The following is a 15,605-nucleotide window of genomic DNA, read 5'->3' as shown; positions in this document are numbered from 1 at the left end:
ACTTACTCCACCTGCTTCGACCATTCGGGTGGGTTACTAAAAGTCATGAACACACAGTTCGTCAAAATAGTGCACATAATGATCATGCTAAATACTGTGGAATAAAGTCAAGGAAGAAGGAATAATAACAGATCACATATTCATGCCAATGTTTTGCAAAAACAAAACTCTTTTAAGTTTTTGGAGTCTCACTGAATTTAGTCTGGAAACAGCAGTCATAATCCAGACTAAGTTAGTCATGACTGAATCCCATTGAAATTAATATGACTCAAGATAGGCATTACTAACTTGTCTCATTGATTTCATGACTGACTACTCCGGATACTGTTGTGCCCAGCATCAACAGGATTTTCAGCTCGGAGCCAGCAGTGGATGATTTCAAGATAACAAATAGGGGTGATCGTGGCAGACATCCAGAGCAGTAGTTTGAGGACTCAGCTTGAGCCACATCTTTGCAGAAAGAAGCTGCATCCTGATGGACAGAGGCTTTCCGAACAGCAGAGCACATGTGCGGGCGGTGGGGTGGGTGGGGAGTGGGGAACAATGATTGCTGATTTCCCCCTGCCACCATAAGTGCTCTTCACCTTCCAGAAATATATCCCTGAGAGTTGCATAACCCTCAGAAAAAATGTTTCTGGAAAGCAAAGAGCACTTCTGGAGGTGGGGATTTCAGTTAATATTGCTCTCTTCTCTTCCCACACATATGCTGTGTTGCTTGGGGAGCCTTTGGCTGCATTAAGAGCAGTTTCTCTCGGTAGAGACATAGCTCCTGCTATGTCCTCAGGCCGCTGCTCTGGATGTCAGCCCCTTTCCCCATTTCTTCCCTTGTAGTCACAATGGCAAATCCTTGATCATTGGAATCTTAGTCCTACAGATTGCTGTGCACCCAGATACAACAGCTACCATCTACAAGGAAAGTCTTTGGTCTACTTAAAAACACATCTGAAACTCCATGATGGGTTCCCATCCTTGGTCAGTTATGCTTATTTTATGCTGCAGCATTATACTGGAAATGGAAGAAGAAACTCTACAGCTATTACAGAAAAGGATCCCATATAGTGTTTTCTCCACAAGCTGCTCTTTTAGACTTATGCCAGCTGCATTGATTCTGCTAGATTCTCTGTTGCCATTTAATTAGAGTTAAAACACACCATCAGAAGAATCATGTGGTGCAGTTTTTGACATGGCTTACATAGCAAAAGATATAAGAAAGCAGTTCTCTGCCTCCAAAGGGCTCAGAATCTTAAAAAACCTAGGAAAACAAAGGAGATCCCAGCAACAGAAGTTAAGCTGGGCTGAATAGGAATAGTTGCACCTCATAAATATACAAGAGTCACCACTTTAAATTGTGCCTATTTGCCAGTTAGCAAGGGCATGCTACTTTGAGTGTGCATGAGTTTTGTCTCATATGTGGCAGTGTTCAAACATGCAATACCCTATGTGCAATCTGAAATGACACTGTCCAAGAAAAAATGAGCCATGTATTCTTTCTGATTGGGAATTTCAGCTCTTGGTCTAACAGGCTGAAGCATCAATACTGGGATTGCTATAAGGCCTCCATCTAGGAGCCCCTTAATGCTCTTCAACAACATCAAAAGGGTGCTTAAAATGGACACAAAGAGCTTTACAGAATGCAGATGAACTTTCTCACTATCAAACCGGACTGCTAAGTGTCAGGGTAGTTAGTCCATGTTTTTGTTGCTCCATTTGCAGCGGAGCAATATATAAGTTTAAAAAATCATGACTGACATGATGCGCCATCTGACATCAATGGTAAGGACCCGCTGGGGTTGCTGCACAATGTCAAAGGCAACTCAGTCTATGAAGAGTAGAGGCTTCTGTGGAATGAACTTTAAACCATTTCTGGGCAGCAGTGCAGTGCTCCATTCTCCAGAGGGTCCCTACCATCCATGGGGGACAGTGCATCATGTTGGCCAGTGCCTTCAGTGACCATGATCCAACTACAGTTAATCAGATCAGGGCTACTATGTGTGTTCACTCCCATAGAAGACCATTCTTTAAAAATAAAACAGAACTTGTATTTCAAAGTTATCCAAAAGATGTTGTTAATAATAATAATAATAATAATAATAATAATAATAATAGACACAATAATATTTGCACAATATAAGTGGAAAATCAGACATCACCAAGACCTGGCAATGGCTTAAGAATGGCAACTTGAAGAAAGAAACAGAGGGTTTAATACTGGCTGCGCAAGAACAGGCACTAAGAACAAATGCAATAAGAGCAAAAGTAGAAAAGTCAACAACAAACAGCAAGTACCGCCTTTGTAAAGAAGCAGATGAAACCGTGGACCACCTAATCAGCTGTTGTAAAAAGATCGCACAGACTGACTACAAACAAAGGCATGACAAGGTAGCAGGGATGATACACTGGAACATCTGCAAAAAATACAAGCTACCTGTAGCCAAAAATTGGTGGGACCATAAAATTGAAAAAGTTGAAGAAAATGGAGATGTAAAAATATTATGGGACTTCCGACCTCAAACAGACAAACATCTGCCACACAATACACCAGATATAACTGTAGTCGAGAAGAAAGAAAAACAAGTGAAAATAATCGACATAGCAATACCAGGGGATAGCAGAATAGAAGAAAAAGAAATAGAAAAATCACCAAATACAAAGATCTACAAACTGAAATTGAAAGGCTGTGGCAGAAAAAGACCAAAATAATCCCAGTGGTCATTGGCGCCCTGGGTACAGTTCCAAAAGACCTTGAAGAGCACCTCAACACCATAGGGGCCACAGAAATCACCATCAGCCAATTACAAATAGCAGCTTTACTGGGAACAGCCTACAGGTGAAACTCGGAAAATTAGAATATCGTGCAAAAGTCCATTAATTTCAGTAATGCAAATTAAAAGGTGAAACTGATATATGAGACAGACGCATTACATGCAAAGTGAGATAAGTCAAGCCTTAATTTGTTATAATTGTGATGATCATGGCGTACAGCTCATGAAAACTGCAAATCCACAATCCCAGAAAATTAGAATATTACATGGAACCAAGAAGACAAGGATTGTAGAATAGAACAATATCGGACCTCCGAAAAGTATACAGTGTACTGTGCTTGATTGGCCAGCAAACTCGCCTGACCTGACCCCACAGAGAATCTATGGGGCATTGCCAAGAGAAGAATGAGAGACATGAGACCAAACAATGCAGAAGAGCTGAAGGCCGCTAATGAAGCATCCTGGTCTTCCATAACACCTCATCAGTGCCACAGGCTGATAGCATCCATGCCACGCCGCATTGAGGCAGTAATTGCTGCAAAAGGGGCCCAAACCAAGTACTGAATACATATGCATGCTTATACTTTTCAGAAGTCTGATATTGTTCTATTCTACAATCCTTGTCTTCTTGGTTCCATGTAATATTCTAATATTCTGGGATTGTGGATTTGGGGTTTTCATGAGCTGTACGCCATGATCATCACAATTATAACAAATTAAGGCTTGACTTATCTCACTTTGCATGTAATGCGTCTGTCTCATATATCAGTTTCACCTTTTAATTTGCATTACTGAAATTAATGGACTTTTGCACGATATTCTAATTTTCCGAGTTTCACCTGTATATTCTGCGACGATATCTATAACAACTGACAATAAAATTCAGCCATCCCAGGTCCTTGGGAAGGACTCGATGTCTGGATAAAACAAACCAGTCAATAACACCTGTCTGACTGTGTAAACAAGAAATAATAATGATAATACTGGGAACAGCCTATATTCTGTGACGATATCTATAACAACAGCAACAACATTGACAATAAAATTCAGCCATCCCAGGTCCTTGGGAAGGACTCAATGTCTGGATAAGACAAACCAGTCAATAACACCTGTCTGACTGTGTAAACAAGAAATAATAATAATTAATAAAATGCTATTCACACAGGCTAAAAAATAATAAGGCTATTCGCACAGGCTATTCAAAACCAGGCTAAGGAAGACCAGCTTGGTTTTGCACGTGCTTGTGTACTGGTGGGATCAGGCTCAATCCTGGCAGCACTGCAGCAGCAAACCCGCCTATGGGGCCTCTCTCTAAATTGAGATTAAGGGAGCAAGTGTAAGCAGCTGCAGCTATTTGAACTCCATGGAGTGGGGTGGGGTGACACGTCCTGGCTCCCTGACCCTCGGAGCTACCGGCAGCATCTGGTGCTTGTCTGGGCGGGCGATGCACCTGCCCAAGGAGATGGAACTGATAGGAGGCGGGGAGATAAGCTCTTCATGGCTTCCTCCCCACTAACCCTATTGCCCTTTCTCACAGGACATGAGAAAGGGCTCAATGTATTTAAAAAGCACCATCCCCCTTTTCCAAAATGAAGTTACAGCTGCAGGGGGAAAAGAAACAATTTTTCACTTTTGGGTAAAAAAACAACAACAGAAGAACAAACACGACTCCAGCCAAAACTGTAAACAAAAGACACATGCAAAAATTTCAAAAGATGGTTTGGGGGAAAATAGCTAATGAAAAGCCACTTTTTAAAAAGAAGCATATACGAACTAAATCTAGTCAAGACCCATCATTTCCCCATAAAGGACACAGATTATGGACTCCCAAACATGCCAGATCCAAAAGGCTCAAAGTGGATCCAGGAAACCAACATTAACTAATATTCATTTCAAAAAGAGCATTTGAAAGAGTCCGGGGCAGACTCTAGGTGTTGTTAATTGTATCACATACATGCACATTTAGGGTATGTTCACACATCAATAATAAATAACCTCTGTGAGTCACTCTCAAATGCGAATGTGTGATTGTTAGAGCAGAACACACAGAAAGGCATTTGGACTTGAACATGCATTCTGACCAATTTTTGGTTGCACATTCACATTTCAAACTGATTCAAACTCTCATGAGAATATTAAACAGTGAAAACAAAAACATCACCTTTCACCTTTAGACGATCAGACACACATCAATGCGTAGCACCTAATGTCAAGGCTGTAAAACTGTAATACAAACAGTTGATTCAGAAACAAGATGTCTCTAGCCTTGTACTTCATAATACTTCAGTAACCTTTCCATGATATGTCACAGGTAATTGCCTGGGGAGAAGCAAATCTCCCCAAAAGATGCACTAGTTAATTATGGGGAGGGGGAAGGCTACAGAGAACTGATTATGTTTTTTAAAAAAGTATGTATAAAAACAGTATGAATGTCATTCCATTAAGGTATATGCTGAATTCAGATGTAACAGGAAACTGGAGGTCCCTTCACCTCCGGTTTCCTAACCCGCATGTCCGAATTTGGGGAAATTGAGTTTGCAGAGGATAGTGACCCACAGGTTCCCTTCGTGAACTCCAATCTGAAGTTCACTTCAGATTGCAACTGGAGTTGAGGAAGGAAGCTCCTCCCTCACTCTGGCCCAATTGGTTGTGTGGGCTGCCCTTCTATCAAGAAGAAAGCCCACACAGCCAGCTTCCTGGCCTCTCTGCAGTCTAGCTGACTGCAGAGCGGCAGCAATCCCCAACGTCTGAATGTGGATGGGAGAGCAGGGGGAGGGGGGCATGGAACCGCGGGTCCATTGGACCCGCAGTTCCATGTTATGTCTGAATGGGGCCACTATACTAGACATATATAAAAATAATCATGTAAATAGCACCATCAAGATTCCAAACCCCATATATCTGGTTATCATAGAGACAAAAGAAAAATTGTGTGTATATCTCACTCCTTCACAAAACTCACTTGCTCTTCACTGTATGGCAGGCAGGTCCACTCTGCTGTTTCAGAATTACACCTTAAATCAGAAGTCATAGATGTGTGAATGATCCTGGAGATGATTCATGGATTAAGACAGAAAATAAAAGGTTCTCATTTCTAATTAATTAGTCACTTTCCCAAGTGTAGAAACGTCTTCTATGGATTCAAATGACATCCTGAATTATTCTTCCTCCTACACTGGAAATATGGCCAATCTATTTGTTGTATCCTCAAGTAAGCCCAGGTTTTCTGCAAAAGTGAGGGTCAAACCAGACATTACATGACAGATTTGTGAAACAGTTTCCTGGCCTTTTTTTTTTTTTTTTTAAATTAAAGAAAAGCAGTGGTGGCACTTCGGAGAGTGGAGGAAATGTGTGCAGGTGAGGGACAGCTTAATTATTTCCCCTCTGGATGCTTTCCCACACAAAAGCATCTCCACCTCCCCGGCACAAGTGCCTTTCTTGCCCATCCCCCTATGGGTGGGAATCAGCTAGGAGATCTGATTTTTACCAGATCACAAAATTGTGACACTCAACAATGTCTCCTGAGATAACATAACTACAGGAGAGAGGTTTATCTGTGTTTAACAGATATATACTATACCCCAATGGAATGACACTGTGTTTCTTTACATTTTTTTAACATATTCAGCTCTCTTAAGCCAACCCTGCTAACTGGGTAAAGAGGCATCTTCTAGAGTAGGGATTCTCATATATTTTGCAGGGAGAGAGCAACTGTCCCTATTCAACCCCGGCATAGCATCCCTTCAGTGGCTGTTGCTGGAGTCTATCTTGGGTTTAGATAGTGAGCTCCTTTGGGACAAGGAATCATTTCCTTATAAATCTGCTATGTTAACGACTTTGAGCACTTTTGTTTTGTTAAAAAGGTATATTTCATGTCCGTTAAGGACATAAATATTAACACCACCACCACCTAGGGCTGGTTCAGATGACATGGTGGCAAGTCTGGTGCCGCCCACCATTGATTCCTGGTGAGCTTGTGTTGCTGGCCCTTAGTTCTATGCCTTCCATGTCCAAGCCCACCAATGTCAGGTGCCTGAACTGCATTTCCCTCCACTAACTGACTTCCGCTCCACTACCTGACATTCCCTGCACTACCTGACACTACCTGACAACTTCAAACTTTGGTTACAGAGATCCAGTGGCGGAGGGATGTGCTGCTCAGCTACCTGACATTGGTGGGTTTGGACAACACAGAATGCAGGGAACCAGAGGCTCACATTGGGAGTGTGCACTCACCAGGAATCAGTGGTTGGCTGCTATGTCATCTGAACCTACCCCGAGTCATGAGGTAACTTAGGGTGAAACTGTACATTCTGTTAAGTGCATCAGTGTAGCTGTCTTTAAAAACAGAAAAAAGCAAATAGGTGTGAGTGAGCAATCTGGACTGGGACTGTGGCATGTGGGGGGAGAAGGGTTAACCCTTCTCTCTGACATAGTCCTGATTCAATCTGGGGCGGGCTGCAGTCCCAATGCCGCAAGTTGGAAGTTGCCATAAACTCCTTTGAAAACTTGTTCCAAAATGCTTGTTTTGATAGTGAGAAACTTCTTCTGTCATGCTGTTCAGTCTCCGTGCCCTCCTCATCATGGCCATTATGACTGTAGACCAGGGATATGGAGATTTACACCACGGCAGGCTTGATCTTCCAAACATTATGATGGGGAGAAGGATCAGTTGCTATGGGCTGCCATTTTCAGCAGCTGCCCTGTGGCAAATGTAAGATGAGTTTTGGACCTAATGCACATTTGGTCCTAATCACTTGCAAACCCTTATTTATCCATATGTTCTTTGTCACAACCACACACATGTACACAAGTCCAATTAACTATTTAATCCCAAATAAAGTGCACTTCCATTTATCTGGTCTTCCAGTTATTTGGACTTTTCTCATACCCACTTAACTATCTAGATGAATGATGTTGCATCATGTGATGTGAACCTACTTCACACTTTTTTTGGCCAGTATAGTAAACCAACTAGTCAGAAAATACATCTATAAAACAGGCCATAGATGTTAATATAAAAAGGATATGAATGTATCAAAATTTTAATAGCTATTCTCCTAAGCAGATTAAAAGGACTTAAAATGTACAAGGCAGGCGTGGCACTAAATCGGAAGAGTGTTTTGCCTCTGTTTAGTACTACAAAGGTCTGCAGGGAAAGAGAGAGAGAAAGAAAAAAAAATTAGTTCCGTATATATCTAAGCAGAAAACATTGATGCAATCTAAACAATCTCTAGACAAACTTGTTTCAGCAGTATTACATTTGTATTGTATTAAGTTGCATTGATATTCATTTATGATGTAGTGTTATCATTTGTTGTAAGCTGCTTTGAGGCCATTTTAAAGGGGAAAATATGGCATATTAAGAAACATATATACATTAAGTGTCTTCACAGCTTTTTCTACACACAATGCAGAATGAATAGAATTATGGACTATACCACTTCAGTCTGTAATTCAGAGGTGTCATACTTGGGAATGTTTTCCCATATTAAAAATTATATGTATGTAGTAAAACTAGCACATCAGGGAGAAAAGGCCTTCTTCCTAGCCTTGTTCATATGCCATGTTCAACAGATATACAATCTGTGTCCAATGTATGCATATACAGATCTGTATGCTTTTATAATTCTTCACACATTCTCTTGAGCACACATACAGTAGTACACTTCCTATCTTCACCATGCATTTGAGGCACCTGCACTCAGGTTCATTTTTAAAATAAACAACTGCACAGTCATTGATACAAAAATGTGTGCATGTTTGAAGCAAAGAATTCTATCAGCTCAGTCTACCACTTCATTCTGCATAATTGTAGGATTCTCAGAAAGGAAGCCACAGATATTACTTATTTAAATCAATTATACCCTTTGTTTCCGCAACTAAGTCCTTAAGGCAGCTTACAAAATCAGAAAAAAACATTAACAGTACAATCCAGATAAAAGTATGTAAGAATCAATCCAAGTACAAGATCCAAAAGAGTAAATGGGTGGCACTTTGAGATTCTAACATTTGTGTATGTGTGAACACACACACACACACGATCTGAAGAGAATTCAGAGTTTTGGCCTTTTGGCTAAAACCAAGTGTGTGTGTGCGTGTGCGTGTGTATATATATATATATATATATATATATATATATATATATATATATATATATATATATATATATAAAATTACAGTTAGTATCAAAGCACCACCCATTTATTCAGCTGGATCAACAAAGCACAGGCAGAGTTATCCACACATAGATATAGACAATCAAGTATAAGAGAAACAGCAGCAGCAATAGCAGAGCAATAGACAAATAATCAGAATCCGAAATATGATTTTGCTTACACATTGGCTTGAAAAACTCTTCCATTTCACCCACCTACCCAGTATAAACCATGTCTGACGTTTACCTTATCTGGGAGGTCTTTAATACCTTTTTACTGACCTCTCCATCCTTTTCTGTTATATCTATCTTTTGCAGTACTATAGCTAACATTTGCTTTTGGGTGCACATGGAACAGTGTGGAATCCACCCCAAGCTCAGGGAACACTGATACAGATCCAGGCACATTCAAACCCTTGAATTCCTGTATACACACCAAAACCTGTGCCTGTATACAATGGCTGCACTCCACAGCCTTGTGTGAATTTGATGCATGCAAACAGCTTTATATAAGCACGGAATGAATCATTCTCTTTGAAGCTGGGGTATGATCTATATGTAACGGCAGAGCACTCCTCAAGACTGATAAGAATGGACAGCCTCTGCTCACTTGAAGCTCTGTGAGTCCATTGGAGCCTGGGGGTGACTCCAGGGGGTAGAAAAGGGGTAGCAGCCTCCCTCTCTCAACATTTCTTGCTACCCTTTACACTCCCCACCCCCGGCTTTCAGTCACAGCTTATTAAGGTCCTATTGCATGAATTAAAATTTTTGGAAAGCCTGCAGGCAATTACAAACGCCTAGTTCACTCATTCCTCTTTTCTACCCCAGCAGCAAGCGAGCAAAAACGATTACTGCTTGAACCAAGCCAGACCAACCCCTTTGCTGCTTCTGCTTGACCCGGAGCAGGGTTGGGTATGTCCAACCACACACAGGGAGTGCAGCGCAGAGATATTTTCTCAGGTGATCTCTCCTTGTAGTTTTGAGCGGGTACTGACTGTCGCACCACATAGTGTTCGGCAAACTTAGGTCTGATCCAATAGCGCAATTGAGAGAGAGACACTGATACTCATGTTTACTTGGACTGGAGTTCCATTCACCCAGGGCACATAAAAAGAAATACTATCTCGTTTGTCTCTCAGATATATCCCACTCAAAAGAAGAAACTTCTCGAAAATGAGGAGTTTGGTGGGAAAAAAACTGAAAGGGAAAATCAGGAGAGTCATTTTACTCCAGAATGCACAGAGTTTACTTAAAACTACAATACTAGAAGCCCAGTTAGAATGCATACCAAAAAGGAGGAAAGGTACCACCAAGACCGGGAGGATGCTAGCATGGCTAACACGTAAAGTCAAGGAAGCTATAAAGGGGAAGAATAAAATTGGAACGAAAAAATTGGAAGTCCTGTCCAAATGAAGAGAACAGAAAGAAACACAAACTCTGGCAAAAGAAATGCAAGGTGACAATAAGGGAGGTGAAAAGAGAGTTTGAGGAACATTTAGCGAAAAGCATCAAGAGGAATAACAAAACCTTTAAACACATCAGAAGCAGGAAACCTGCCAGGGAGGCAGCTGGACCATTAGACAATGAGGGAGTGAAAGGGATTATTAAGGATGATATGGAGATTGCAGAGAAGCGAAATAAGTTCTTTGCATCTGTCTTCACGACAGAGGATACTGAGCATATACCTGTTCCTGAACTGGGCTTCTCAGGGGCGGAAGCTAAAGAACTGAGTCAAATAGAGGTGACATGAGATGGCGTCCTAAACTGTCGGGAAAAATTAAAAACTTGCAAACTGCCAGGGCCAGACGGCATCCATTCAAGAGTTCATAAATAACTCAAATATGAAATTCTCTGCCACAAGATGTGGTGACAGCCAACAACCTGGATGGCTTTAAGAGGGGTTTGGATAACTTCATAGAGGAGAGGTCTATCAACGGCTACTAGTCAGAGGGCTATAGGCCAAATCCAGTCTCAGAGGCAGGATGCCTCTGAATACCAGTTGCAGGGGACTAATAGCAGGAGAGAGGGCGTGCCTTCAGCAGAAGAGAGGGCATGCCATCAGCCTACAGCTCCTGCCTGTGGGCTTCCCAGAGGCAACTGGTAGGCCACTGTGCAAAACAGGATGCTGGACTAGATGGGCCTTGGGCCTGATCCAGCAGGGCTGTTCTTATGTTCACCAAACTCTTAAATTTTGTAGATTACTTGTGAAATAAAACTATCTATTCTGGAACACATCACTGTGAATCTAGATATTGTATCACCTGTACTTACCTTAGGTAAATGCTCATCTTCAAAAGAGAATAACTGGCAAAACTTTTTTAAATAAACAGAATAATACCTGCAAATCCAACAATGCAATGCATGTTACAGAATACAAGTGCCATATATGCAGTATGTTGGAAAAACAGCACACGTAATTTAGAAATCACAAGTCAGCAATCACAACCAAGAATTTCAACAAGCTGTTGCAAAACATTTAATTTTGATGGCACAACCTTCCTGACTTGGAAGTATTTCCTATAGAGAAATCGTATAACCCAAGGCTATAAGAAGAGAGAGAGATTTTCTGGATTTATAGACTTATGACCCTAACACTTCATGACTTCAGTCCTGAAGATATTTTGTGAGCACGTTTAGACCATACTTTGTCTGCCTCATGTGGCAGTTTGGAATGTGCTGTGAGCACACATCTCCTCCCCAGCACACCGATCCTTAACTGTGGGTTCCTGAAAATAGAGGAGCAGTTGAGACCTTGGTTTGCACATCTTCAGCCCTCCAGCTGTCTTTGGACTAGAACTACCACCATCCGCAGCCATAGCGACCAATCGTCAGGAATTATGGGAGTAGTAGTCAAACATCTGCAGGAGGGCTGGAGTTGTGCAGCCCTGCCTTAACCGCTCCTGTACTTGCAGTCCAAAAATGACTTCAAAGTAGTAGTATTTAAAGCACTACTTTAAAGTCATGTTTGGTTCCTATCTGGACCACGTGTAGAGGGGTGGTTTTGACATACCCTTTCATGCTTCCTCCCATGTGATTAAGGAATAGTACAGTACAGGGCAGAAGAGATGTGCACACTTATATCCTTAGCACATGGCCAGTCAGACACAGTACCATTTGAACCAGCCCGGGTGTGTGTGTGTGTGTAATTCTCTTGCATGTGCCACTCTGCTGAGAATTCCATCACCCTCAGCATTCTTTAAACGGTCACCTTGGCTCGCATTGCAGATCTTTTTTAGTAACTATTGCTGACTACTGTGTATTAGTGAAATGCCTGTCATTACAATGGGCAACAGATGGCTGTACAGAATGGTTGTATACTGCAGGAATCCTTGGTGCCTGTGTGCAGAGACCTTGCACACCCACATTACACACCTACATTGGTTGGTGATGGATGGGCCATCCATTGTCAAGGGTGGCTGGCAGGTTTTGCTCATACTAACATGCTGTCCACAACTGAATAACAGATATTCATATAAGAGGAAAAAAGCAAATTAATGGCTTTTTAAAAATATCGTGGGGCAAGGGATGAAGTTGCCCTTGGTGACCCCAGAGCACAGTTCTCCCACCCACCCAGTATTCCAGTTTCTGCCCATTTATTTTGTATCATAGATTAGACTTTTAAAATGCAACCAGCTCTACATAATCTCACCCTGGATTCTTTTCTTGGTCATGCTAGAGTGTGATAGAGTTCTCAGAAGTAGATATTATTATTATTATTATTATTATTATTATTAATGAATATGTTTCTCTTGAAATAAATAAAATTGATACAAACAAATGTGAGCAACAGGTTGTCTAAATTAATGGTGCAGAACCCTTTAATCTGTAAAATGTAGTACAGGAAATGAAAAGACTATGCTCATTGCCAACCATATCTCCAAAGGTGAGGTACACATTCAGGCATATTCGAGTTGGCATCCATTCCCACAAATTGCATTGCATCTTTATTGCTTTCTCATGAAAAAGGTTGTTTCTCTTCCATTCGTGTGAGTTAAAGGGACGCTTCACACTTGCAACTGAGGGAAATCTGAGTTTGCCACCCCGTGTACAATCAACAGGGAACTGCAGCCAAACAAATCTCCTTGATAAAGACACCTGCATGCCACAGAGGTTTGCAAGCACTGGCTGACATTCAGAGCATAGAAGTGCTGGTGCAGCAAGACAGCAGCCTAACAGAACTTCCCAACTAATTCCACCGGTGTAGCAGTAGCAAGGAAGCAGTCATTTCTGACATCCTCCCTTTCTCCAGGAAGCCCTCTGTGACACCTGAAAATATGTCTCTGAGGGCTGCGCATCACTCAGGGACATATTTTCGGGTGGCACAGTGGGCTTTCTGGGGAAGAGGAGGATGTTAAAAATGGCTGCTTCCTTGCTATACTGGGTCAATTAGTTGGGAAGTTCTGTTAGACTGCTCTCTTGCTGTACTGGTGCTTCCATGCTCTGTATGTCATTCAGTGCTATAAAAACAGTCTGATATATAAATACCAAAATGTGCCATTTATCCTTTGCAAAGTATAACTTTATGTAAAGAGTGTAATGGTCCAAATCAAAGTTGACGAACTGATGGGGTGCCGCAATTCAAAATAAAGGTGTGACCAAAGTAATATGATAGAACCCCATTACAAAATATGCATATAGTTGGTCCTACAACGAGAACTTGTATGATGAGACATTTAGCACTATCCAGTGCTTGAAGTTAAACTCTACCAAAATGAGCTGCATACTTATTTGTATATATACACTCCCTACCTTTCTTTTCCTAGGGAAACTCTGGGCAACTTACAGTATCAAACAGCAATAAAATTACACTAAAATGCATTAAAACGATTTCAGATTAAAAACCCAAACATAAGACTGGCTCATACTCACTAAAGTACAATCAAATCAAATGCCTGCTTGAATAGAAATCTTGTGAAGGAAAAAGATTAGGTTCTTGTGGGCCTCCCAAACAGAAAGAAACAGAGTTAAAACACTGAAAGCACCAATCCTATGTTCACTTCACTGAATTCAGGCCTGGTCTACACATACAGCAAGATGCAAAAGGTGTGGCTGAACCCAGTTCTGAACCCAGTTCTTCTGGATGTCAGCCTAATTTCTTAACTATCAAACAGCTTTCTTCTCAATCATGCAGAAACTTTTTATTATTATTATTATTACATTTATATCCCACTCTTCCTCCAAGGAGCCCAGAGCGGTGTACTACATACTTAAGTTTCTCTTTCACAACAACCCTGTGAAGTAGGCTAGGCTGAGAGAGAAGTGACTGGCCCAGAGTCAACCAGCTAGTTTCATGGCTGAATGGGGATTTGAACTTGGGTCTCCCCGGTCCTAGTCCAGCACTCTAACCACTACACCACGCTGGGTCCACAACTTTGGAATCAAAGGAATGCTTTTGGCCCAAATATGTTGCATTACTGTCAATACTAGGAAGCTGCATTGATCCAGACAAAATAGATTTCTCCAATTCAAATGTGCAGCGACAACACATGGTACTATGCAGTCTTCTTTGAACGGACCAGTGAAGGATGACATGCTTGAATATTCTCCTACACAAAAACTCTCAGCATATAGACAGTTAATGAACCAGAGGGAAGACTAAGCATGTTTCTCCCTGACATGCTAGATTTCTACAGGCAGGCTCATATGCCAACTCAGTGTGGAGACTCCATATATAGAGTGGTATCGGAACAAGTCCTGGGGACCAAGAATTCCCTGTCCTGAGTCAGGACTTCTGAGCATTAGCAGCAGCCTTAGGGATTCCTGAGGGTGGAGGTAACAGGTTAGAGGATCAGATGGGAACTGCAGAGAACTTGTCAGCTCCACACAACTTGCTCTGGCAATGATTGGAGCACAACAGAGCCTGCTAAGTACTCCTCTGGGTCTGACTGTCCCTTCTCAGCTCCACCCCTTTCCAAAGGAGGGGCGAGTCTTAAAGAGGTCGCTCCTCCCTGGCCTGGAGCCTGCCCTGCCCTCACATTTCCAGTAACTCCTGCCTGGTGTGTGATCTGTAGTGGCAACAAGCAGATACCAGGAAGTGCAATCCAGATACCAGGAAGTGCAATCTCCCTCCCCTTATTCAGGTCAGGGAGAGCCGCTCCTGGAGGGCCCAAGCTGAGAGGTATCTGTCTCAAGGGGCTCCTTACGGATAAGCTTAGGCTCTGTCTTGGGGCCTGGATCAGGGGCATCTCTGCAGCTGCTGCGGTTGGCCTTTCTGGTCAGGTTTTCTCCTCCTCCCCCCCCTGTGTTGGAGTTCTGGTTGCTTCCCGGAGCTGGGTCGTGACAAAGTGCCTCCTCCCATGTGCCAAATGTGCACTGTGATTAGGTGAGACTGCAGAAACATTATTATTTCTTGTTTACACAGTCAGACAGGTGTTATTGACTGGTTTGTCAATCCAGACATCGAGTCCTTCCCAAGGATCTGGGATGGCTGAATTTTATCGTCAATACTGTTGGTTATTATAGATATCGTCGCAAAATATAGGCTGTTCCCAGTAAAGTTGCTTTTTGTAATTGGCTAATGGTGATTTCTGTGGCCCCTATGGTGTTGAGGTGCTCTTCAAGTTGTTTTGGAATTGCACCTAGGGCGCCAGTTACCACTGGGATTATTTGGGTCTTTTTCTGGCACAGCCTTTCAATTTCAATTTGTAGATCTTTGTATTTTATGAGTTTTTCTATTTCTTTTTCTT

At 41.9% G+C, this 15,605-nt stretch overlaps 1 protein-coding gene across 6 annotated transcripts in view; it reads right to left on the bottom strand.

The window, feature by feature from the left end:
- Positions 1 to 15,605, bottom strand: part of SCN8A (sodium voltage-gated channel alpha subunit 8) — a 154,887-nt gene that overhangs the window by 91,809 nt on the left and 47,473 nt on the right. For 4 of the 6 annotated variants that reach the window (XM_053292582.1, XM_053292584.1, XM_053292581.1 and 1 more), the window contains exons 3-4: positions 7,794 to 7,911; positions 7 to 97 (exon numbers count right to left, since the gene is read on the bottom strand). The exons of 1 other annotated variant lie outside the window; for it this stretch is intronic. In XM_053292582.1, coding sequence (XP_053148557.1) covers positions 7 to 97; positions 7,794 to 7,911 — 209 coding nt within the window. Of the gene's footprint in view, positions 1 to 6; positions 98 to 7,793; positions 7,912 to 15,605 lie in introns of those variants that run through there. One more of the 6 variants, XM_053292586.1, reaches the window with a different exon arrangement.

The sequence above is a fragment of the Hemicordylus capensis genome, chromosome 2 (assembly GCF_027244095.1).
Source record: "Hemicordylus capensis ecotype Gifberg chromosome 2, rHemCap1.1.pri, whole genome shotgun sequence".
Lineage (NCBI taxonomy): Eukaryota > Metazoa > Chordata > Lepidosauria > Squamata > Cordylidae > Hemicordylus > Hemicordylus capensis.
This window is presented reverse-complemented; position numbering and strand designations above follow the sequence as displayed.